The sequence below is a fragment of the Lepidochelys kempii genome, chromosome 8 (assembly GCF_965140285.1).
Source record: "Lepidochelys kempii isolate rLepKem1 chromosome 8, rLepKem1.hap1, whole genome shotgun sequence".
In the NCBI taxonomy this organism is placed as follows: Eukaryota; Metazoa; Chordata; order Testudines; family Cheloniidae; genus Lepidochelys; species Lepidochelys kempii.
Genome location: NC_136387.1, coordinates 38,332,194 through 38,358,177, shown reverse-complemented (window position 1 = coordinate 38,358,177; position 25,984 = coordinate 38,332,194). Strand labels below are relative to the sequence as shown.

The following is a 25,984-nucleotide window of genomic DNA, read 5'->3' as shown; positions in this document are numbered from 1 at the left end:
GCAAGGAATTCGTTTAATCAGAGGTGAAAGTAAGCTGGTGTGGGCTGGTACAGTGTACCAGTAAGAAAGTGGCTGAAGCATTCAGCACAAATGGGTAAAATAGGCTAGCTTTGGGCAAGTCTTCACTAGCAACATTAAAGCGTTGCCCTGGCAGCACTGCCCCGGCAGCTCTTTAACATGGCTTGTGTAATCCCGGCATAGTGCTGGGAGAGAGCTCTCTCAGCACTATAAAAAACCCACCTCCAGGAGGGGAATGCTGCCAGCACTGGGGGCATGGTTTTTAGCACTGGTGCACTGTCTACACTGGCACTTTACAGCCCTGAAACTTGAGTCACTGAGGGGAGTGTTTTTTCACACCCCTGAGCTAGTAAAGTTTCAGCAATGTAAGTGGCAATGTAGACAGTGCTACAGCACTGGGAGCCACGCTCCCAGTGCTGGTAGCTAGCTATTCCCCTTGCGGAGGTGGTTTTATTACAGACCTGGGAGAGCTCTCTCCCAGCGCAGGAGTCCTGATTACACAGCCACGTTAAAGCGCTGCCAGGGCAACGCTTTAACATTGGCTGTGTAGACATACCCCTAAAGCTACTCTAGACCAGTGGTTCCCAAACTTGTTCTGCTGCTTGTTCAGGGAAAGCCCCTGGCGGGCCTGGCCGGTTTGTTTACCTGCCACGTCCACAGGTTCCTCTGATCTCTGCTCCCAGTGGCTGCAGTTCACTGCTCCAGGCCAATGGGAGCTGTTGGAAGCAGTGGCCAGTACATTCCTTAGCCCGCGCCACTTCCCGCAGCCCCCATTGGCCAGGCACAGCGAACTGCAGCCAGTGGAAGCTGCGATCAGACGAACCTGTGGACGCCGCAGGTAAACAAACTGGCCCCGCCGGCCAGGGGCTTTCCCTGCACAAGCGGCAGAACAAGTTTGGGAACCACTGCTCTCCAATAAAACTAGTAGACAGCTACTGTATCAATGTCATACAAAGGGATCCATGAAGCTAAGTGTGTAGGAGTGGAGGTGGGAAAGGGGGTTGCGATATAACCATAGCGGTAAGAAATTTAAGTTCTTTTCACCCCTGCATTTAGCTTCTCCGCGATGGCCTTATCATCCTTGAGTGCTCCTTATGCATCTCGACCATCCAGTGGCCTCATTGGTTGTTTAGCAGGCTTCCTGCTTCTGATGTTCTTAATTATTAATTATTATTATTATTTGCCATTACTTTCTGAGTCTTTAGCTAGCTATTCTTCAAATTCTTTTTTGGCCTTCCTAATTATATTTTTACACTTAACTTGCCAGATTTTATGCACCTTTCTATTTTCCTCACTAGGATTTAACTTCCACTTTTAAAAGGATGCCTTTTTGCCTCTCACTGCTTCTTTTACTTTGTTGTTTAGCCAGGGTGGCATTTTTTGGTTCTCTTACTATTTTTTTTTAAATTTGGGCTATACATTTAAGTTGAGCCTCTATTATCATGTCTTTAAAAAGTTTCCATGTAGCTTGGAAGCTTGGCGCATCATCATTAATGTCTGCGATTTCCACTTCTGTTGCAAAACCTTTAATATATCATCTACTAAAACTTCAAAGTAGTAACAGAGACCTCGTATTCGGCCTTAGATCTCTTCTCTATTTTGTCTCACAAATATAAATGGTCGCTGTTTAGACTGAGAAAATACTGCGTCCCACCTTTCAATATGATCTGGATTCTGTGGTCTGAGAGCCCCTTTTTACACAGCCCAGATCCTTTGCGATATCCCCAAGAAAGACACTTTCTTAATTGCCTCAGGAATCGAATAACCATTCTGCCCAGAAACTACTTCCCAAACGGTAACCAGTTCCGGTGCCCTTGTGAATCAATCATTTCCAGCAAGTGAAGAATTGCCTCAGATTGGTATTCATGAGATTTCTGTACAGCTATTATAGATATAACTCTTTAGAGGAGTGTTTCCGAAATACTTCTTCGAAGCCTGGGTGGAGGAGGGATTGAGTTCAATCGATGATGTTCCCTTTAGTCTCCAGACCCGATGAACGTGAGTCTGATCTCTTTGTGTTCTGTGCTGTGTAACAATAGCAGGGCTTCCTGGATCTCTCTTTGCATTTCTCCCCCTGATTGGCGAACACCGGCACTCAAAGTCTCAACCAATAACCGCAGCATCTCAGAAAAAATCAACTTCCCCTGAGTTCATTTTTTCAAATTGTTTAAATTCTTTAGATGTTCTCATCTGGCTAATTTTTTAATTAACATGCGGACACAGATAGAATTTCGATGTAACTCTGGAACTGTTTCTTATAATCCACAAGGAGTGCAGTGGCACCTTAAAGACTAACAGATTTATTTGAGCATAAGCTTTAGTGGGTAAAAACCTCACTTCTTCAGATGCACCAGTCATTATAAATCGGAAATGCTTAAAATGTCGAGTTCTGTCTCTCTTACTCTCTGTTTATCTACCATTCAAGTCTCATCTACAATGTTTTTCTTCATGATGCAAATTAAAGAATTATTGTTCTTTGGTTTACTGCTCTTCGACTCTTTTGTATAATTTAATAATAATACTCTTAAGTACCAGCCCAGTAAACCTGGCCATGTGAGAAGTTCATACATCTCAATAATCTCAGTGACTTTATAAATACAAGCATAAGTGATTGAATTGCCTGAGCCATTGCTATTTAAGATTTAGATTCATATGCTCTGCAAACATATTAGCTGTTAAATTAGTAATCAGTTTTGCTATATTATTTTAATACAATATATTTATTATCTTTCATAGTCAAAATCCATACAAAATCTATTTTAACAGAATGTTAAGGTTGCAAAGCTAAGCACTCACCTTTCAGTAAATCCCCAAAATAAGATTGTGCATACAACTTTAATTACACCTCTTTGTGGGTACACATGATATACAGTTTTAGATAACATGTTCAGCTACTTCTGTTTCTATGGGAATTCTGACTCATTCTCAGGCTGATTCAACAGCCGGTTTAGTCAATGGAGACATTCATATGTGTGAAACTAGTATTCATTCATTCATAAATTGGCTAATGTTCAGTGAACATATAAAGGGTATGAAACATCTTTAAACAACTTATTAAGCAAAAGAGAAGAAGGCTAAATATTGTGTATACCTAATAATGTACAGTAATTAATTCCATGAAATTAGAGCTGGTAGCAATGCCTATTTAGGAGTGCTTAATTTTGCCATTATAAAACTCTCTTTTCCGTTGCTTAAACTTTGTCAAATTTAATTGTTTGGACTGACATTTTCCATGCTTCCTCAGGCTGAATGTTTTTCGACCTTCAGCTAAAACAGTTCAGCCATTTCTGAGAATAGAATTAGGGGAAAACATATTGTTTTTCTCATGTTGAAAAAATTCTTAGAACCATTTAGTTGAGAGGTTTCAGAGTCGTAGCTGTGTTAGTCTGTATCAGCAAAAATAACGAGGAGTCCTTGTGGCACCTTAGAGACTAACAAATTTATTTGGGCATAAACTCTCATGGGTTAGAGCCCACTTCATCAGATGCATGAAGTGAAAATACAGACAATTTCCCCAATACTAATTTCTCCCTACTGTTACTCACACCTTCTTGTCAACTGTCTGTAAGGGGCCACCCTCTTACCACTTCAAAAGTTATTTTTCCTCCCTTGGTATCCGCTGTTAATTGATTTCTCATTAGATTGACCTCAAACTTGGTAAAGCAACCCCCATCCTTTCATGTATTTATACCTACTCCTGTATTTTCACTCCATGCATCTGATGAAGTGGGTTCTAACCCATGAAAGCTTATGCCCAAATAAATTTGTTAGTCTAAGGTGCCACAAGGACTCCTCATTTTTATTTAATTGAGAAGCTCTCCTGACCTGATGCTTTGGATCATTGATATGCAAATTTACTGGGTGGGCACCATAGTATTAGGATTGTGCCTTTTGCAGTCCCTGTGAAGATTTGCAAGCATTTAGCTGAGTTATAAATTTATGAAAAATCAGAGTTTGCACATTCTCAGTAGAGGTTCAGAAGCAGGCAGCTCTGTTCTCTAAAGATTCTGTCTGCATGGAGAACGATCTATCCCCACAGAGATTCTACATGCAATGGGACTGCACATGTGCCACAATAACAGCGCGACTATGATAGAGTGCTAGGTATGAAACCCTGAGTCAGCCCTCTGTTCACAGCAGATCCAAACAGGCATAGCAGATTGGAGCCGAGGAGGCAGGCCTGTGTTTAATTTGTGGGTGGGACAGGGCAGAAAGGCTAAAAAAGCCATTAGCCAGAGCCCACAAATAGGCACAGAAAGGAAGTGAAAAGGGGGAAAGCAGGTTTGGAAAGGTGCTATGTATGCAGTGAAGGTGGTGGGACTCGTAAATAAACTGCACAAGGTGTTGTACCAGCACATGGGTCTCTGCTGTGTAGATGGAGATAGAAGTGGGATGAGGAGGCCCTGTTACAGTGACTAAGCATGCTCCTCTGCAGGGCTGCTGGTGCTCATCAGACCTTTCCTTCCTCCTGTTAGTTAGGGGCTGTTTAGAACCTTGTACTGGAACTGAAAGCAAGGAGACTGTCTCTGTTGTGATCTCAGGGCCCCTCTTACAAGCACCCACACAGATTGAAGAAGGGTAGCCTCACTTGAATACACAGGGACTAGAGGAGACTAAGGAGAGAGCAGGGCTTTGAGAATGACTGGGACAAGTACAGGCTGAAGACAAAAAGCACAGAAGGGGTTTGCTTGGGGAAGAACAGGGAGGAAGGGTCTGTAATCACTACAACACAGTTTTCTTCAGAAGTTGGAACCAAACACAGAATTTCTGAGTCTCAGCAGTCCTCTGCTGTCTAGCAAGTAGCTGTGAAATGCACTGGGGAAATATTTTTCTCTTCCCACTTTAGAGGTTGGTCCACAGAGAGGATAACATTGTGGCTTTGAAGGTCCCAACCCTGCTGATGACCCATGTGGGAGGTTAATATGGTTCCATACAACAAATTTTCTGTTTTTTCCCAAAAATTAGTTTTTAAAAAACCTAGGAATATACATTGACAAATAGAAACACCAAAAGCTGAACCTTACATTAAAGTAATGTTAAAGTTGTGAAATCAAGCACTCAGAAGTCAGGAAATGTCAGAATTAAGGTTGCTTCAAGTGTTGTAAAATCTGGACGTTGTGTAATAAATGAAGCCTGGTATTACAGGAAGAGAAAGGATGCTTTCCTGATTAAGGGCATTGAATGCCACCCTGGAGAACCGAATCTTATACTTGCATCTCCCACAAAGTTCTTATGTGATGCTAGGCAAGTCACTTATACCAAAGTTTTCACAGGTGGCCACTCATGGTGTGGTCCTCATTTTCCGAAAGCCTAATTTCAGATACTTGGGACCTGATTTGCAGAAGTACTGAACATTCACAACTAGAACTGAAATCAACATGTGCAGTGATTTGAACATATAAAGTGCTATAAAATGTTAAATATTGTGAAAAATCAGGACCTGTCTCAAACTGTGTTACCAAAATTATGGGTCACTTCACAATTTGGACTGTAAGTTCTCTGTAATTGGGGATAATAATGTTAATTTACTTCATATGAGTGTTAAAAAGATCAATTAATGTTTGTGAGACTCTCAGACACTATGGTGATGAAAGGCCACAATGAGGAAACCCATGATGAAATTAATAATTCAGCAGGATTTCAATAATAATGCAGGATTTCAGTGATTTGTAGTTAGGGTGACCAGATGTCCCGATCTTACAGGGACAGTCCTGATATTCAGAGCTTTTTCTTATATTTGCGCCTATTACCCCACACTCCCTGTCCCGATTGTTCACACTTTCTATAAGGTCACCCTCTTTGCAGTAAATAAGTTATGAGGCCACACACTGAATGCTAAGTATGGAAAAAATAATTGAACAGCTTCCCATTCAGTGAACACAGTCCACCCGTGCATTGAATGAGGCAGGGGAAAAGTATGTGATCAAACAATTAAAGACTGTGGCATGATGCATACACACAGGGAAACAAATTAAAATTGCATGCACAGCCTTAATTCTGTTATTTCCTAACTTCTCAGTGCCTGATTTTGCAATCTTAATATAATGAAAGGTTATAATCTAATCAAATCCAATATATTATAATATATGTCCCTGTCGCATTCCCTGAGCACCATTCAGAGTATGTACCAAGGGTCAAATTTTGCTCTCAATTACAACAGCACAAATCCCTGATCCTGCATCTTTATCCAGTAGCAAAAGTCCATGCACCTGTTTAGAATCCAATGGAAGTCAGTGTGACTCCTCCTGGGTGCAGTGGGCACGTTAGAGGACCCGTTCCAAGGTAAGGAGTTAAATTTGCTGTCACTAAAATGATTTAAGTAGAGCAAATACAGGTATACCCTGCTCTAATTGTAAACATTATGTTGCCCAGAATGGGGGACGGAGCCATAGGATCCATTCATTATTCACTGAATCTTGCCTCATTCAGGCCCAGATTCAGAAACATGCATAAGCATGTATCTATCTTTAAGCACATAAGAATTCAACTTTATACTGCAGTGAGGGAGTCAGAATATTTCTAAATTAGTTATGAATAAGGCTGCAAGTCTGTCACGGAGGTCACAGAAGTTATGGATTCTGTGACTTTCTGTGACTTCTGCAGTGACTGGCTGGTGCTGGCCCAGGGGCTGCCCAAGCCCAGCAGCCCCATGGCCAGCAGCAGCAGTTTGGGTGTGTGGGAGGGGGCTCAGGGCTAGGGGCAGGAGTTTGAGGGGGGTGCTTACCTGGGATGGGGGGCTCCCCTGCAGCTCCTAGGCAGCTGAGGGGTGCGGGGTGGGGTGTCTCTGTACCATGTGCTGCCGGCACCTGCAGCCACAGCTCCCATTGGCTGCGGTTCCCAGCCAATGGGAGCTGCAGCAGCTGGCACTTGTGGCAGGAGTAGTGGAGGAGCCCCTGCCCTGGCTCCTGCCCCCGCCGTCTAGGAGCTGCAGGGATGCGGAGCCAGGTAGGGAGCCCCACCAACCCCCAATCCCCGCCAGTACCAGCAAGAGTCCCGGATGCACCCCTTTCCCCCAGTGCCAGAGGGGGTCCCAGGTCACCTTGACTGCCTCCCCCAGCACTCCGGTGCCCCCAGACTGCCCCTGAGCACCCCCCTCCAAGTTTCAGTCACGGTAGGTATTTTTAGTAAAAGTCATGCACAGGTCATGGGCCCGTGAATTTTTGTTTAGGGCCCATGACCTGTCCATGACTTTTACTAAAAATACCCATGACTAAAACATAGCCTTAATTATGAACACATGCACTGTGCTGCCTTCTGTCATTTAAACATGTGACCATAATTTTTAAAAAGTTTTTATGTCTAAAACCAAACAATACAATATATGAATAAAACATGATTTTAAAACCATTATCAACTGACCAAATCAAACTAGTTTTCATCAGAAGGCTGCAAAGAATTTCCTCTGGCTAAGAACAATCTTTCTACAGATTGTCAACTTTGTACTCCTCTCTTCAGAGCTAGAAAAAAACCATTGGAATTCTTTTTAATAATAGGAAATGAATTTCATCACTATCCTCATTATAAAAAATGGCTAAACTCTTTTTACCCAATTTTTCCAAAAAGATTCACCCTCAGTTAGAAGTAGAGACTTGGGCACTATCAGAACATAAAGTTTAAAAAAATTAGAAAACAGTAAGAAAATGAAAACAAGCAATGAAAATAACAAGAGAACTTCAACTCACATTATCCCTAGCATTCCGAGAAGAATCAGCTTTTACATACCAGAAATTATAAACATATGAGAAAATAAGACAGTAGCAAAATTTATCTCCTAATTAAAAATTGTATCTTTCCATAAAACAAATTAAAAGATAAAAATAGTTGCAAAATAAAATACTTTGAAAATCTAGAAATGCCATAAATAAAATTGTCCATGACACATTAAAGCTACCTGTTTTGCATATGTCAAGGTTCCTTCCCCACTCTGAACTCTAGGGTACAGATGTGGGGACCTGCATGAAAACCTCCTAAGCTTACTTTTACCAACTTAGGTTAAAACTTCCCCAAGGTACAAATTAATTTTACCCTTTGCCCTTAGAATTGCCAGTGCCACCACCAAACTTTAACTGGGTTTACTGGGAAACATAGTTTGGACATGTCTTTCCCCCCAAAATCCTCCCAACTCTTTCACCCCACTTCCTGGGGAAGGTTTGGTAAAAATCCTCACCAATTTGCATAGGTGACCACAGACCCAAACCCTTGGATCTTAGGGCAATGAAAAAGCATTCAGTTTTCTTACAAGACGACTTTTAATAGAAGTAAAGGAATCACCTCTGTAAAATCAGGATGGTAGATACCTTACAGGGTAATTAGATTCAAAACATAGAGAATCCCTCTAGGCAAAATCTTAAGTTACAAAAAAGACACACAGACAGGGATAATCATTCTATTTAGCACAGTTCTTTTCTCAGCCATTTAAAGAAATCATAATCTAACACAGACCTACCTAGATTACTTACTAAAAGTTCTAAGACTCCATTCCTGTTCTGTCCCCGGCAAAAGCAGCCTACAGACAGACCCAGACCCTTTGTTTTTCTCCCTCCTCCCAGCTTTTTAAAGTATCTTGTCTCTTCATTGGTCATTATGGCCAGGTGCCAGCGAGGTTACCTTTAGCTTCTTAACCCTTTACAGGTAGGAGGATTTTTCCTCTGGCCAGGAGGGATTTTAAAGGGGTTTATCCTTCCCTTTATATTTATGACAGCATATATATTATAATATATTCTTGAATTACACAATCACATTCTATTTTTCAATAGGGCCCTTGCCCCATTCAGTGCACAAGTTGAAGTAGTTTGGTATTTTTTTATACTCTTTATTCACTCTCTGATCTCCTGCCTCATTCATAGAATCATAGAAGATTAGAGTTGAAAGAGACATCAGGAGGTCATCTAGTCCCTGCTCAAAGCAGGACCAACCCCAGCTAAATCATCCCAGCCAGGGCTTTGTCAAGCCAGGCCTTAAAACCTTTAAGGATGGAGATTCCACCACCTCCCTAGGTAACGCATTCCAGTGTTTCACCACCCTCCTAGTGAAATAGGTTTTCCTAATATCCAACTTAGACCTTCCCCACTGCAACTTGAGACCATTACTCCTTGTTCTGTCATCTGCCACCACTGAGAACAGCCTAGCACCATCCTCTTTGGAACTCTCCTTCAGGTAGTTGAAGGCTGCTATCAAATCCCACCTCACTGTTCTCTTCTGAAGACTAAATAAGACCAGTTGCCTCAGCATCTCCTCATAAGTCATGTGCCCCAGACCCCTAATCATTTTTGTTGCCCTCTGCTGGACTCTCTCCAATTTGTCCACATCCTTTCTGTAGTGGGGGGTCCAAAACTGGATGCAATACTCCAGATGTGGTCTCACCAGTTCCAAAGAGAGGGGAATAATCACTTCCCTCAATCTGCTGGCAATGTTCCTACCAATGCAGCCCAATATGCCATTAGCCTTCTTGGCAACAAGGGCACACTGCTGACTCATATCCAGCTTCTTGTCCACTGTAATGCCCAGGTCCTTTTCTGCAGAAATGCCACTTAGTCAGTCAGTCCCCAGCGTGTAGCAGTGCATGGAATTCTTCCATCCTAAGAGCAGGACTTTGCACTTGTCCTTGTTGAACCTCATCAGATTTCTTTTGGCCCAAACTTCCAATTTGTCTAGGTCACTCTGGACCCTATCCCTACCCTCCACTATATCTGAGTGTCATCCATGAATTTGCTGAGGGTGCAATCCATCCCATCATCCAGATCATTAATGAAGATGCTGAACAAAACCAGCCCCAGGACCAACCCCTGGGGCACTCCCCTTGATACCGGCTGCCAACTAGACATTGAGCTGTTGATCACCACCCACTGAGCCCGACGATCTAGCCAGCTTTCTATTCACCTTATAGTCCATTCATCCAATCCATACTTCTTTAACTTGCTAGCAAGAATACTGTGGGAGACTGTATGAAAATCTTTGCTAAAGTCTAGATATATCATGTCCACCACTTTCCCCATATCCATAGAGCCAGTTATCTCGTTATAGAAGGCAATCAGGTTGGTCAGGCATGACTTGCCCTTGGTGAATCCACATTGACTGTTTGTGGTCACCTTCCTCTCCTCAAAGTGCTTCAAAATGGATTCCTTGAGGACCTGCTCCATGATTTTTCAGGGGACAGAGGTGAGGCTTACCAGTCTGTAGTTCTCCAGATTCTCCTTCTTTCCTTTTTAAAAGATGGTCGCTATATTTGCCTTTTCCCAATCGTCTGGGACCTCCCCCATTCACCACAAGTTTTCAAAGATAATGGCCAATGGCTCTACAATCACATCAGCCAACTCCCTCGGCACCCTCAGATGCATTCCATCTGGCCCCATGGACTTGTGCATGTCCAGTTTTTCTAAATAGTCCTTAACCTGTTCTTTCACCACTGAGGGCTGCTCACCTCTTCCCCTTACTGTGCTGCTCAGTGCAGCAGTCTGGGAGCTGACCTCATCTGTGAAGACTGAGGCAAAAAAGCATTGAGTACTTCAGCTTTTTCCACATCATCTGTCCCTAGGTTGTCTCCCCCATTCAGTAAGGGTCCCACACTTCCTTCTTGTTACCCTTCACATCCCTTGCTACCTGCAACTCCAATTTGGACTTTCTGATTACACCCTTGCATTCTTGAACAATATTTTTATCCTCCTCCCTAGTCATCTGTCCAAGTTTCCACTTCTTGTAAGCTTTCTTTTTGTTTTTAAGATCACTGAAGATTTCACTATTAAGCCAAGCTTGTCACCTGCCATATTTGCTATTCTTTCTGCACATCAGGATTGTTTGTTCCTGCGGCCTCAATAAGACTTCTTTAAAATACAGCCAGCTCTCCTGGATTCCTTTCCCTCTCATATTAGCCTCCCAGGGGATCCTGCCCATTAGTTCCCTGAGGAAGTCAAAGTCTGCTTTTCTGAAGTCCAGGTTCCATATTCTGCTGCTCGCCTTTCTTCCTTTTGTCAGGATCCAGATCTTGACCATCTCATGGCCACTGCTGCCCAGTTAGAAACCCACTTCTACTTCCCCTACCAATTCTTCCCTGTTTGTGAGCAGCAGATCAAGAGGTGCATGGCCCCTATTTGGTTCCTCCAGCACTTTTATCAGGAAGTTGTCCCCAACACTCTCCAAAAACTTCCTGGATTGTCCGTGCACTGCTACATTGTTCTCCCAGCAGTTGTCAGGGTGATTGAAGTCCCGCATGAGAACCAGGGCCTGCGATCTGGAAACTTCTGTTAGTTGTCCAAAGAAAGCCTCATCTACCGCACCCTCCTGGTCCGGTGATCTATAGCAGACGCCCACCATAACACTACCCTTGTTGCTGTCGCCTCTAATCTAAATCCAAAGACTCTCAACAGGCTTTTCTCCAATTCCATACTGGAGCTCTGAATAATCATACTGCTCTCTTACATACAGTGTAACTCCTCCACCTTTTCTCCCCCATCTATCCTTTCTGAACAGTTTGTACCCATTCATGACAGTGCTCTGATCATGTGAGTTACCCCACCAAGTCTCTGTTATTCTTATCACGTCATAGTTCCTTGACTGTGCCAGGACTTCCAGTTCTTCCTGCTTGTTTCCCAGGCTTCTTGAGTTCGTGTACAGGCACCTAAGATAACTAGCTGATTGCCCTACTTTCTCAGTGTGAATCAGGAGGCCTGCATGATCCCACCAGATCATTGCCACCTTCACTGCACATTGTTCAACTTCTGCACTCAGTAAGCCCTTGCTTAGTTCACTGCAGATCTCTGACTCATTCACTGTTCAATTTACAGGTTCCAACTGAGTCATGGTCTCAATAAAAAATAGCATATGACCATGAAATAAATGCTGTGCCATATGTATATTCACAACAGGGTTGCACTGGCAACCTTAACTTTGACATTTCTACACTATAAAATGTGTCACTTGGCAACCTAATTTATTTTTACTATATCCTTTTGTATGACAAAACATAGATTTTTGAATTTCCTTTTTTATGAAAGAACAAAGAAATTAGAGATATTTCTGAGGGACAAGTGGAATGCTCTGCCCAGAAAATATTGTGACATAATTAAGGGAATGGTCTTATAAATATTTTATCCTATTTAATGTACTGTCCATATCACACAAAGTGCAAAAACATAGATCAAATTGAATGAACCAGGGCTCCTCTGGAGCCAAGTTTCACCCCATAATCATATTTACATATGATATGGAACAGGGAACACCTCATCCACAAACATGCCAGTTCCATATGTAACATCACTTACCATGGAATGAAGCACCTGCTACAATTAATGAACAACTTTATAGATAGTATTCCTCATGGAAGTACAGATAAAATGATATTCCACACATTTTGAGAGCTAATCAAATGCTGCTAGGCAATATTGAAAGTGAATTGATATCAGGTTATGTGCATAAAGTGGAGAATACTGCTACATCGTGCATAATCATCTGTTATTGTTCAACACAAAGCGTAGGGGACAATTTCCTGGCGCAAGTGCTAGAGGAGCCAACTAGGGGGGGCGCTTTTCTTGACCTGCTGCTCACAAACCGGGTAGAATTAGTGGGGGAAGCAAAAGTGGATGGGAATCTGGGAGGCAGTGACCATGAGTTGGTTGAGTTCAGGATCCTGATGCAGGGAAGAAAGGTAAGCAGCAGGATACGGACCCTGGACTTCAGGAAAGCAGACTTCGACTCCCTCAGGGAACGGATGGCCAGGATCCCCTGGGGGACTAATTTGAAGGGGAAAGGAGTCCAGGAGAGCTGGCTGTATTTCAAGGAATCCCTGTTGAGGTTACAGGGACAAACCATCCCGATGAGTCGAAAGAATAGTAAATATGGCAGGCGACCAGCTTGGCTTAATGGTGAAATCCTAGCGGATCTTAAACATAAAAAAGAAGCTTACAAGAAGTGGAAGGTTGGACATATGACCAGGGAAGAGTATAAAAATATTGCTCGGGCATGTAGGAATGAAATCAGGAGGGCCAAATCGCACCTGGAGCTGCAGCTAGCCAGAGATGTCAAGAGTAACAAGAAGGGTTTTTTCAGGTATGTTGGCAACAAGAAGAAAGCCAAGGAAAGTGTGGGCCCCTTACTGAATGAGGGAGGCAACCTAGTGACAGAGGATGTGGAAAAAGCTAATGTACTCAATGCTTTTTTTGCCTCTGTTTTCACTAACAAGGTCAGCTCCCAGACTGCTGCGCTGGGCATCACAAAATGGGGAAGAGATGGCCAGCCCTCTTTGGAGATAGAGGTGGTTAGGGACTATTTAGAAAAGCTGGACGTGCACAAGTCCATGGGGCCGGACGAGTTGCATCCGAGAGTGCTGAAGGAATTGGCAGCTGTGATTGCAGAGCCATTGGCCATTATCTTTGAAAACTCGTGGCGAACCGGGGAAGTCCCGGATGACTGGAAAAAGGCTAATGTAGTGCCAATCTTTAAAAAAGGGAAGAAGGAGGATCCAGGGAACTACAGGCCAGTCAGCCTCACCTCAGTCCCTGGAAAAATCATGGAGCAGGTCCTCAAAGAATCAATCCTGAAGCACTTGCATGAGAGGAAAGTGATCAGGAACAGCCAGCATGGATTCACCAAGGGAAGGTCATGCCTGACTAATCTAATCGCCTTTTATGATGAGATTACTGGTTCTGTGGATGAAGGGAAAGCAGTGGATGTATTGTTTCTTGACTTTAGCAAAGCTTTTGACACGGTCTCCCATAGTATTCTTGTCAGCAAGTTAAGGAAGTATGGGCTGGATGAATGCACTATAAGGTGGGTAGAAAGCTGGCTAGATTGTCGGGCTCAACGGGTAGTGATCAATGGCTCCATGTCTAGTTGGCAGCCGGTATCAAGTGGAGTGCCCCAAGGGTCGGTCCTGGGGCCAGTTTTGTTCAATATCTTCATAAATGATCTGGAGGATTGTGTGGATTGCACTCTCAGCAAATTTGCGGATGATACTAAACTGAGGAGTGGTAGATACGCTGGAGGGGAGGGATAGGATACAGAAGGATCTAGACAAATTGGAGGATTGGGCCAAAAGGAATCTGATGAGGTTCAATAAGGATAAGTGCAGAGTCCTGCACTTAGGATGGAAGAATCCAATGCACAGCTACAGACTAGGGACCGAATGGCTAGGCAGCAGTTCTGCGGAAAAGGACCTAGGGGTGACAGTGGACGAGAAGCTGGATATGAGTCAGCAATGTGCCCTTGTTGCCAAGAAGGCCAATGGCATTTTGGGATGTATAAGTAGGGGCATAGCGAGCAGATCGAGGGACGTGATCGTTCCCCTCTATTCGACATTGGTGAGGCCTCATCTGGAGTACTGTGTCCAGTTTTGGGCCCCACACTTCAAGAAGGATGTGGATAAATTGGAGAGAGTCCAGCGAAGGGCAACAAAAATGATTAGGGGTCTAGAACACATGACTTATGAGGAGAGGCTGAGGGAGCAGGGATTGTTTAGCCTGCAGAAGAGAAGAATGAGGGGGGATTTGATAGCTGCTTTCAACTACCTGAAAGGGGGTTCCAAAGAGGATGGCTCTAGACTGTTCTCAATGGTAGCAGATGACAGAACGAGGAGTAATGGTCTCAAGTTGCAGTGGGGGAGGTTTAGATTGGATATTAGGAAAAACTTTTTCACTAAGAGGGTGGTGAAACACTGGAATGCGTTACCTAGGGAGGTGGTAGAATCTCCTTCCTTGGAGGTTTTTAAGGTCAGGCTTGACAAAGCCCTGGCTGGGATGATTTAACTGGGAATTGGTCCTGCTTCGAGCAGGGGGTTCGACTAGATGACCTTCAGGGGTCCCTTCCAACCCTGATATTCTATGATTCTATGATTCTATCAAATACCAGTGCACATGCATTAAGTAATAAACCTTTAGAACAAAACAGATATCCACTAGACAACTGAAAGCCACAGTCCAGCACATTCTATATTATGGCACCTCTTGCTGAGATACTAGGTTACTAACAAATAAAGGACACAATTTTTTAAAGGTGAAAAGTACATTTTTAAAAGATCTACTTTTCTCTAAAAAGGATAAAACACTTTAGCTTAAACTTTAAAAAAGTACTAATTAAAGAATAAATAGGAACATGTAAGTCCAAAAGGCAGAGGTTTCACACAGTAATAGAGCTCTTTAAAATGACCCCTTAGAATGTCTGATATCCCTGGGTCTCCTCTTTAAAGATGGGCATAATTACTGTACAAGAGACCCTCTTCACACTAACTGATGTCCCTCTTCCCTGTGGCAATTCATACCATCACAGAGGCTCACAATACAACAGCTCAGATATTACCTTACAATATGGAACATAGATATAACAAGTAAGATTAATGCAGGCAGCAACTCACAAGCAGTCAATACAGTCTAAACACTTTCTTTTAAATCTAATACCTACTTTATCAACATTAACCCACAAGTGAGCTAGAAAGAGTCCAGCTCTGTATCTGTCAGCTGTCAGTTAAAACATGGGAACTTTGGCATGAGCTGGAACTTGACATGCCAATATCACAATCATATCAAAATACACTTCTCAAAAATTCACAACCTCCAACTAAATGTGTGGTCAACATAAATAAAAAACACAAAACGAAAAATTCTTCTTCCGGATTAATACACGATCTTTTAGATACTAAACATTTTAATTAAGGTTTCAGAGTAGCAGCCGTGTTAGTCTGTATTCGCAAAAAGAAAAGGAGTACTTGTGGCACCTTAGAGACTAACCAATTTATTTGAGCATGAGCTTTTGTGGGCTACAGCTCACTTCATCCGATGAAGCACAAGAAAGCTTATACTCAAATAAATTTGTTAGTCTCTAAGGTGCCACAAGTACTCCTTTTCTTATTCTAATTAAGATTATCAATAATCAGGTTACCTTTAAAAATACTGAGACATGGCAAATACTAAGAAGAACACTAATGGATCAGTTCATTCGCTCACCTTCGGTAGAGTTTTGGACTGAGAGTTTGGGTCGTTACTGTTGCTGCTCAGATACAACATTCCAGAATCATTACTGCAAAGAATATTCCCTGGTGTATCATTCTGACCATCGGTTTTCAATAAATTAAGGCCATTATCACCGGTAGTTGTGGTTAAACAGAGATTGTAGGAATAAGGTAAAGTCCCATCGCAGTAGTTCGGTGGATAACTGGGATGGGCCTTGGAATAGATGTCATAATTCAAACATCGAAGAACACTGGGTTTTCCTGACGTTCGCAATTTCATCACAGTGGCCAGGGTCACTGTCAGGAGGAACAAAAATGAGATCAGGGCTAAAGCCAGCACCAAGTAGAACTGTAAATCAGACTGAGGTGCCGAGTCACCCGATTGGTCGCTCATTTCTGGAAGAGCCTCTTGGACGTTCTCGGCAAACACCAGGTTGAGAGTCACTGTGGCTGACAGAGGCGGCTGCCCGTTGTCCTTCACCAGGGTGACCAGCCTGTGCTTCACAGCGTCTCTGTCCGCAAAGGCGCGGGCTGTCCGGATCTCCCCGCTCTGCAGCCCAATGCTGAAGAGCGCCGGGTCCGTGGCTTGGAGCATGTGGTAGGAGAGCCAGGCATTGTGTCCTGAGTCAGCATCCACCGCCACCACCTTTGTCACCAGATAACCTGCCTCGGCCGAGAGAGGCACCATCTCGAATAAGGCAGAGCCATCGGCTCCGAGGGAAGGGTACAGGATGCGAGGGGCGTTATCATTCTGATCCACAACAAACACCCTGACGGTGACATTGCTGCTGAGAGGCGGGGTCCCGCCGTCTTGGGCCTTCACTTGCATCTCAAACTCCCGGAATTGCTCGTAGTCAAAGGAGCGCTGCGCATAGATCACTCCGGTCTGGGAGTTAATGGAGATGTAGGAGGAGAGAGGCAGCTCCTTCAGGTTGCTGCTCAAGATGGAATAAGTGACTCGGGCGTTCCGGTCCAGATCCCGGTCTGAGGCTTTTACACTGAAAATAGAGGCCCCCGAGGGATTGTTCTCTGGCACATAGGCGTTATAGGAAGGCTTCTCAAAGACAGGGGCGTTGTCATTGACATCGGAGATCTGCAACAGGATGGTTTTCTGGGTGGAGAGGGGCGGAGAGCCTTTGTCTGTGGCGGTGATTGTGATATTGTACTCCGGGGTCCTTTCCCTGTCCAGGGTGCTGTCTGTGAGGAGTCTGTAGTAATTATTAGAAGATGATATTATTTTAAAAGGCAATTTTTCTTCTAAATGACAAATGACCTTTCCGTTTTCAGCAGAATCTTGATCATTGACATTGATCAAAGCTATCAGTGTCCCCGCCAAAGAGTCTTCGGGAGCTAGACTGGACAAAGATGTCAGCGTTATCTCTGGGGCATTGTCATTCTCGTCAATAATTTCTATTTGAAGTTTACAGTGAGCAGTCAGACCTCCGCCGTCTGTCGCTTCCACATCCAATAAGAAGTTGTTTGCCATTTCATAATCCAGATTCCATTTAGTTGTAATTTCTCCGTTATCAGGATCCATCTTGAATAGTCTAGAAATACTGTAGGGTATGTTGCTAAAAGAGTAGACAATCTTTGCATGTAACCCTTCATCTTTATCCGTGGCTTTCACCTGAAGCACTAAGAAGCCCTGTGGTAGATTTTCACTCAGGCTGACTTTGTAGATCTCTTCAGTAAATACGGGGGGATTGTCATTGGCGTCGGTGACATTAATCCTTATCTGAAGAGTCCCAGTTCTAACTGGGTCTCCCCCATCCACAGCCGTAAACATCAAGTGGTGGAAACTTTGCTTCTCCCGATCCAAATGCTTATCCACAACTAACTCTGCGTATTTATTGCCATTTGCGCTCTCCTTCACTGACAAGACAACGTACTGGTTCTGGCTGAGCTGGTAATTCTGTACTGTGTTGATCCCAACATCAGGATCTTGCGCTATTTCTAATGGAAACCGAGCCCCGGGTAGCGCAGATTCACTTATTTTTAAATCAACATTGCTTCTGGTGAAATACGGCGGATTATCGTTAATATCTTGGATTTCTACAATCACATGAAAAACGTTGAAAGGGTTTTCAATTACCGTTTCGACATTTAGAACACAAAGGGGAGATTTTCCACATATTTCTTCTCGGTCTATTCTGTCATTTACATTTAGGTTTCCAGTTTCTGCACCAATGGCGAAATACTGACTTTTTGAGCTAGAGACAATACGGAGGCTCTGGGATGACAGCCCTCTGACATTCATCCGCAAATCCTTGGCAAGGTTCCCCACGAGGGAACCTCTGGCCATTTCCTCAGGAATCGCATAGCGAAGCTGCTCAGAGAGCGTCGGGCAGAACAAAGAGAATAAGAAGGGAAAAAACAGTACTTGCCATTCGTATCTCCGGACCCTGTTTCTGTCTCTTGTTTTTATCCATTTCCCTCTTAATTTCACTGCCTTGTTCTCCTCATCCATTCCGAACACATTGGGAGTTTTAGATTCCAGCTAAATTGAAACCTTCTGAGATAAGGCTGAATAAATAAAATGGATTCTCTTCTCAATATTTCATGGAGACGCCTGTCAGACTGATGTTTTCAGTGAGTCTGTGTGGATATATCTCTGCTATGTCTTTTCTCCTCTCTGTACAGGCTGCCTGCGATACTGCCGGAGTCTGCCATGGACCCCCAGCAGCCGCTCCCTCATCGCATTGGCCAACAGCGACACTCTGCGTCTCAGTAGGAGAACTGCATCTAGGCGGATCTCGTTAATGCAACGACATAGCGCCGAATAGAGAATAACTCTGACCCCCAATTTATTTGAATAAATGGCAAAGGTAAAATAATGTAAAGAACTACTTAAAGCAAAAATGTCTTTGTCAAACCAACCGCTACAACAGTGCTCGAAATACAAGCAAATTTATACCATAAACTTACTCCTATTTTCATTTGGGGCATAACTAGACAGTTTGATTCAACGTAGAAAAACGGAGCTTCTGAAAACAAATGCTCTTGCTTTCTGAATATTCCAACAAGTTCCCATTTAGATATAAGACCCAGTTTACCCATATTTCCTTGAGATCTTGTCTATGTCTATTAAATATTTTCTCCGAGGTAAGATGATCTATTTCTGGAGATCGAAGTAAATAGACTCCAAACATTACAGCTAATAAAGATACATTAATACTCTTCATTACTATAACCAAACCCTTACTCAGAACTTAATTCCTGGCTTTAATACGGAACTATGGCATTAACTTTAAATAACTTAAACTCTTTTTACTGTAGTCTAAGCAGATCACTATCTCAGAGAAAAGAGCATATTTAAAAATAATTACAATTAAATTATACATCGGAAGTGGCAGTCAATTAAAATAATCCACCGGAAACTAGTTTTAGAAAGACATGTTTAAAATTCAGTTGATATCCTTAGAATGCATGTCATGGTGTTCTCACAAGGAACCCTTTAGCCCCTCCCCCCCGCCCTTTTCCAGTAGATATAGATATCAATACAACAGCCTCTTATTACTACTCAGAGATAAGAGAACATATAGCGAAGATCAGGAGTGTTAAGTTATAGCTTATTAATTGTTACTGGAAAATTCACCTAACTGTATTAGTAGATAACTGCACTCTTTCATTTCAACACAACGTGGTGATGGTGGTGGTGGTGGGGATCCTCTTTTTCTCATTTTCTTATGAAGAGAAAGTTAGCAGAAACTCTCACCAAGCATTTTGATAACTACATATTACTAAGAATTTTAAATTTATATACTTAACGCCAGATTTGTTAATACATTTGGCAGTTCGGAGATCATCTCGAAGGGATCCTCAGACACTCAGGTTATTAGAGGAGACCAAGAAAATGCCTTTCCTGCCATGTCTGTATGGCAAGGAAGTGAGGCATGTTTGTTTCCGACACAGACCTCACAATTATCCATCCCTTCGTCATCTTCCGCTTGGATTGTGACAGTGCTTTCTAGATGGAGTTATTCATAAAGGCGAATGTAAATTTCATCTAATATCTAATTTCATCTAATTAGTTAATTTAGCTTTCTATCTTTTTAACATTTTTTCCTCTTATGGAGCATTCTGTACCTACAGACTGTATTAACTTTCAAGTTTTTTACAAAAAACAATTGATTGTTTTTTGCTTGCAACTACAAGGCCACACTTTATTAGTCTCCTGCGCTTTCTAAGAGCCTGTCTGTCTCCTTATGCTCCACCCTGATTGCTCCAGGCAGCGAGGACGCTCTTGCAAAGTCTCCAGATATGAAGGCTAATGGTGCTGAAGACAGGGATTTTTTTAGTGAGGGGCAATCCACTATGTACTGCATGACTGCATTTCCTTTGAAAGACCGTTTACAGATAACCTAAGCAAAGTGCAAAGCCTATGTGTTTGTGGCATTAACTGATTAAAATATGACCTTGTAGATCATTGTTGCTGCCACTGTTGTATAGGTTTCAGAGTAACAGCGTGTTAGTCTGTATTCACAAAAAGAAAAGGAGTACTTGTGGCACCTTAGAGACTAACCAATTTATTAGAGCATAAGCTTTCGTGAGCTACAAATATTGTACAAAGGTTGTCAAGTAAGGTATCTATGGAAAGGTTAGGAATAGCTGAATATGATTATGCTATTTGCATGCATGTATTTAAAAATTTTGTATTTAAAAGTATGTATTTTTGTATTTAAAATTATGAGCATTGGCTTTATGCCTGGATTTCAAATGTTTGCTCCTGGGGTAACTCCCAGAAGGTAGTACAAGCCAGCACATCTTGGAGGGACTATTCAAATTGACAGGTTTCAGAGTAACAGCGGTGTTAGTCTGTATCTATCATGCATTTAGCCGTATGGAGTGGAAATCTATCATCCTTTTCTTCTTGCGAATACAGACTAACACGCTGTTACTCTGAAACCTGTCATTATGCAAGGCACTGCATTTAGCCGTATGGAGTGGAAATCTATCAACTGCATAAGGTGCCACAAGTACTCCTTTTCTTTATTCAAATTGAGTGGCCCATCAAAAGAACATTTAACTCACAATGGAAGATACCCATCTACACTGAATGGACTTTCCTGGGAACGTGCTGTTTGAGGTATAGGTAATGACTTCTACTGTGTCCAAGTGGAATCATGCATGAACATGTGACTTGCCCATGTGACTCCAAACACTGTGTTGTCACCTGTGATTTTCCACTAGCTGTGCTGAGGGCTTTGTTTGAAACAATGTTTCCCTCCACATGGCAGAAGCTATAAAATGCCCTGCAAACACCTCCATTTTGCCTCTTTCCTGCCCAGACCTCTGGGCTATGGACTATACTAATGAGAGCACTCTACCCAAGGGAGTGAGGTCCTTCCAATGATTTGGAAGCAAGCAGAGACTTGACTTAAACCAGCAGTTTATTCCATCACTGCTAGAAGCTTGAACCTAAAACTTTGCAATTATTATGTGCATTTGATTCCTTTAACCTTTCTTTCTTTTAATAAATAAACCTTTAGATTTTAGATACTAAAGGATTGACAACAGTGTGATTTTTGGGTAATATCTGAGTTATATATTGACCTGGGTGTGTGGCTGGTCCTTTGGGATCAGAAGAACTCTTTGCTTGACTAAACTGGTTTTAAAGAACCACTCGTCTTTAAGTCTAGTATTTTGGTGGTGATACAAAGACTGGAATATCTAAGGAAACTGCTTTTATGATTTCTTGTTAGCCAGTGTGGTGAAACAGAAGTTTACTTTTGTTGCTGGTTTGGTATATCTCATGGGAGAATAACCACTAATTTGGGGTATATCCTCCCCATTTCTCAACAGTTTGTCCTGAATTTGGTATTCTCAGTTGTGACCCACAAAGGCACAATTACAGTGTTTTTAATCTGGATTTTATTGTAAGAAGACATTTAAACTTGTTCAGATTATTCCAAGTTTGGAGCAATATTTTGAGATATTATTTGAGTTGTGCTTTTTACAATTCACATTGGTATGAAAATAAATACTTCTCAAGCTGACGGTTGGACCCCAGACACCACCATAAGTAAAATATTATAAAGTAGAAGTCAAATAAATATAGATATACTAGTATATTCGTTTTCACCCACTGCATGTAAGTGAGCATTAAAGTTTTGAAAAGTAATACAGAAAAATTAAAAGTGTATCCTTGACATTACAAGTCAATAATTGGAAAATTATTTATAACTGCATAGTGTAGTAAGTAAAACTTAATTAATTTAGAGAATGAACTGTTGCTCTACAGGAACTATTACAAACCAATAAAACACACCAAGAAATAAGCCTTTCCACATCAAAGAGAAAGTTGTGGTTTAAGAAACTCACCTGAAGGGAGACTTGATCGTCAGTATTGATATTTGAAACTTCTGCGACTAAAAGAGGACCTGATTTCTCAGAAGGATGCTGACCTGTGAGGGTATTTGAACAACTGCCATTAGGAAACGCCAGTTGACTCTTTCTGGAGTCTGTGGTTAGAGAAACCTCATGTGAGTAGGAGTGAAGAAAATCTCTGACTCCATCGATCCCCACAAACTGCGAGACGGGAACTCCACTGAAAGTCACACTCGAGGAGTCAAACAGCTGCGAGTTTCGCCACCTGCGGAGCCTCAGGACCAGTAACACTAGGATAAAGGTAAAGAACAAGGAGGAAACGGAAGCCACAGCGATCACCAAATACAAGGTGAGGCTGGACTGGGGGTCTGCAGGAGCTGAGAGGCTGCTTAAATCGGAGAGGATTTCGGGGATGCTGTCAGCCACCACCACCGTGACAGTGGCCGTGGCAGAGAGAGGGGGCTGCCCGTTGTCCTTCACCAAAACCACCAGACTTTGCTTGAGCGCATCTTTGTCTGCAAAGGAGCGCGCTGTCCTGATCTCGCCGCTGTGGAGTCCCACAGAGAAGAGCCCCGGCTCTGTAGCCCTCAGCAGCTGGTAGGAGAGCCAGGCGTTCTGCCCGGAGTCTGCATCCACCGCCACCACCTTAGTGACCAGGTAACCCGGCTCGGAGGAGCGAGGGGCCAACTCCACTCCCGTGGAGCCATCGGTGGGAAAGGAGGGGTGTAAGATGTGCGGGCTGTTGTCATTCTGATCCAGTATAAAGAGAGTGACGGAGACATTACTGCTGAGAGGTGGGGAACCCCCATCCTGAGCCTGCACTTGGAACCGAATCTCCCGGAACTGTTCGTAATCGAAGGAGCGCAGAGCATAGAGAGCCCCAGTCTCGGAGTTAATGGAGATGAAGGAGGAGAGAGGAATTCCTTGAATTTGACCCTCAGTAACAGAATAGGTCACTCTGGCGTTCTCTTCCCAATCAGCATCGTTTGCCTTTAATGTGAAAATGGGAGCCCCTTTAGGATTATTCTCTGTGATGTAAGAGGTGTAGAGTGTCTGGCTGAAGACAGGCGGATTGTCGTTTTTGTCTAAAACCTTCAACAGGAAGAACGTGGTTGTGGAAAGAGCAGGAGTCCCTCCGTCTGTGGCTGTGATCGTTACATTGTAATCCGAGACCTGCTCCCTGTCGAGTGTTCTGTCTGTCACCAAACTGTAGTAATTGTCAAATAATTTCTGTAACCGACAGGGGAGGTTGCCTGGGATAGAGCATATGACCTCACCATTCTCTCTTGAATCTGCGTCTCCTACTTTTAAAAAGGCGATCACAGTTCCTTCTGGGGAGTCTTCGGGGATAGAACTGATGAGAGATGTGACTGTAATTTCCGGAGCGTTATCATTTACATCCATAAGAACTAACGAAACCCTTGTGCGAGCAGATAGTCCTCTCCCGTCGCGGGCTTGAACCTCTATTTCATATAATTCACTTTCTTCGAAGTCTAAGTGCCCTGTCACCGTCAATTTCCCAGTTTTAGAATCCAGCTGGAATATGTCTGAAGCTTTCTCTGATATTTTCCGGAAGGAGTATGTTACCTCGGCGTTCATTCCTTCATCCAGGTCAGTGGCATTCACTGTAACCAAAAGGGTATCTATAGACACGTTTTCCAAAACATTCACCTTATAAACAGATTGTGTAAAAACTGGCGCATTGTCATTTGCATCCTCAACAATAATGCGGATTCTCGCAGTGCCGGACCTGACTGGGTCTCCTCCGTCAATGGCTGTGAGGACTAGATTGTAAACGGCTTGTTCTTCTCTGTCTAGAATTTTTTCTAGCACCAGTTCAGCGTATTTTGCACCATCAGCTCCCGTTTGCACGTCCAGAGAGAAATGCCTATTGCTGCTGAATTGGAAGCTCTGAATTGAATTACTGCCTATATCTGGGTCCTGTGCGTCTGGCAGAAGAAAGCGCGACCCAGTGCTTGTGGTCTCACTGATTTTTAGCTCTAATTCCTCTACTTGGAAACTTGGCGCGTTATCATTAATGTCGGTGATTTCAATTTCAATTGTATAAAGTTTAACCTGCTCCTGAACAAAAATCTCCAATTGTAACAAACATTTTGAGATTTGGCCACATATTTCTTCTCTATCCACCTTTTCACTGGTATATAAATAGCCGTTCTGCCAATTCAGAGCAAAATATTTCGTCCTACCTTCTGCAATAATTCGAACTCCACCGTCTGAGAGTTTTTTTGTATCGAACCCCAGATCCTTTGCGATATTCCCCACGAAAAAGCCTTTCTGCATTTCCTCAGGAATCGAATAGTGAATCTGCCCAGCAACTGCCTCCCAAAGGAAAAGCAACGTAAAGCAACACAGCAACAACCCTCTACAATCCCGGAGTCTTTGTTTATCGGCCATTTCCTGCCCTAGTAATGGTATTACTCTGATTCCCCGTCACCGGTGTGAACAGTGTGGTATTATATCCAGTCCTTTGTCTCCCCAGCAACTGAAGTTTGCATCGAGACTGTTTCATTCAGAGATTATTCCACTAACAAGGAATCTCTTTAGAATCTCTCTGACTGATCGTGAATCTGATCTCTGTGTTCTGAGCTGTGTAACAGCGGTTATGGGCTGGCTGGATCTCTCATTGCATTTCGCTCTCTGATCGGTGAACAGCGACGCTCAGAGCCTCAACCAATAATTGCACCAGCTCAGATAAATGTCCCTGTTGTTTTCCCTGAGTTTATTTTGCCTAGGTGTTTTATTTTTTTAGGTGTGCTCCTCCCTCTATTTTTTTTTAATGAATACTCCACAAACACAAACAGAGTCATCGAATTAATTAAATTCGGGAACTTTTTCTTAAAATCCATTAATTATTCACTCGCAATACTTAAAACATCATCTTGAAATGGAAAATAATCGTTTCCCCTGATTTTGAGCTGCTGTAATGACCTGAAGAGTCGAGAAAAAAGATATTTGAAATAAAGTTATAAGAGAAATGTGGCTATTCATTGTCGACAAAGACTTTTTGCTTTTCCGTTTCCAAAGAATCATTAGAAATTGTAGAAATGTTATTGCTACGTGCAGAAGAGAAACTTTCCCCCCACTTTGCATTCAGCAAATCTGAATATTTTAATCAACGTGTAAGTATAAAATGATGGGATTATTGACTAATGTGAGAGTAAGAGAAAATTTCTCCTAAACGACAAAGAACAATATTTTCTAAAGTGCTGTATTTTCTAAAGTGCAGTTGACTCATCTGAAGTGACCAAAACTATCCACTGGCCAAATGAGACTTGGAAGGTGATCTACAAAAGAAAACAAACATTTTCCCCTTGGCACTGTATGAAGAAGAGAGATGTAATATTTTGTTGTTGTTTTATATTAGGAACTCAGTTCCATCTTATACTGTAAGACTCAGGAGAGCTACTGTAAATAATGACATCATGAGAAGAAAGAAAGTGAAAGTCGACTAGTCAAGGGGAAAAGGATTTCAGGAGAGCTACTGTAAATAATGACATCATGAGAAGAAAGAAAGTGAAAGTCGACTAATCAAGGGGAAAAGGGGAAACTGTATATATCTTTGCCTTTTTTGTTAGCAATGGCTAGTTAATACTTTGAATAAAGGAAAACTTTGATAAGAATTCCGCACCTTTTTCACCACTATCACCACCACAATAATAAAATAAATAAAAAAATAATAATAAA

General features: G+C 42.6%; 2 protein-coding genes and 1 pseudogene across 6 annotated transcripts in view; all 3 read right to left on the bottom strand.

Moving 5' to 3' along the window:
• The window catches only part of LOC144929056 (protocadherin gamma-C5-like), a 373,601-nt gene that overhangs the window by 247,200 nt on the left and 100,417 nt on the right, over positions 1 to 25,984 (bottom strand). The window contains exon 1 of one of the 5 annotated variants that reach the window (XM_073356144.2): positions 15,948 to 18,581. The exons of 3 other annotated variants lie outside the window; for them this stretch is intronic. In XM_073356144.2, the coding sequence (XP_073212245.1) occupies positions 15,948 to 18,419 (2,472 nt within the window). In that variant the 5' untranslated portion in view covers positions 18,420 to 18,581. Of the gene's footprint in view, positions 1 to 15,947; positions 18,582 to 25,984 lie in introns of those variants that run through there. One more of the 5 variants, XM_073356113.2, reaches the window with a different exon arrangement.
• Positions 1 to 25,984, bottom strand: part of LOC144929055 (protocadherin gamma-A10-like) — an 87,088-nt gene that overhangs the window by 3,326 nt on the left and 57,778 nt on the right. The window lies entirely within an intron of this gene.
• LOC144930799 (protocadherin gamma-A12 pseudogene) lies at positions 20,119 to 24,877 on the bottom strand (annotated as a pseudogene).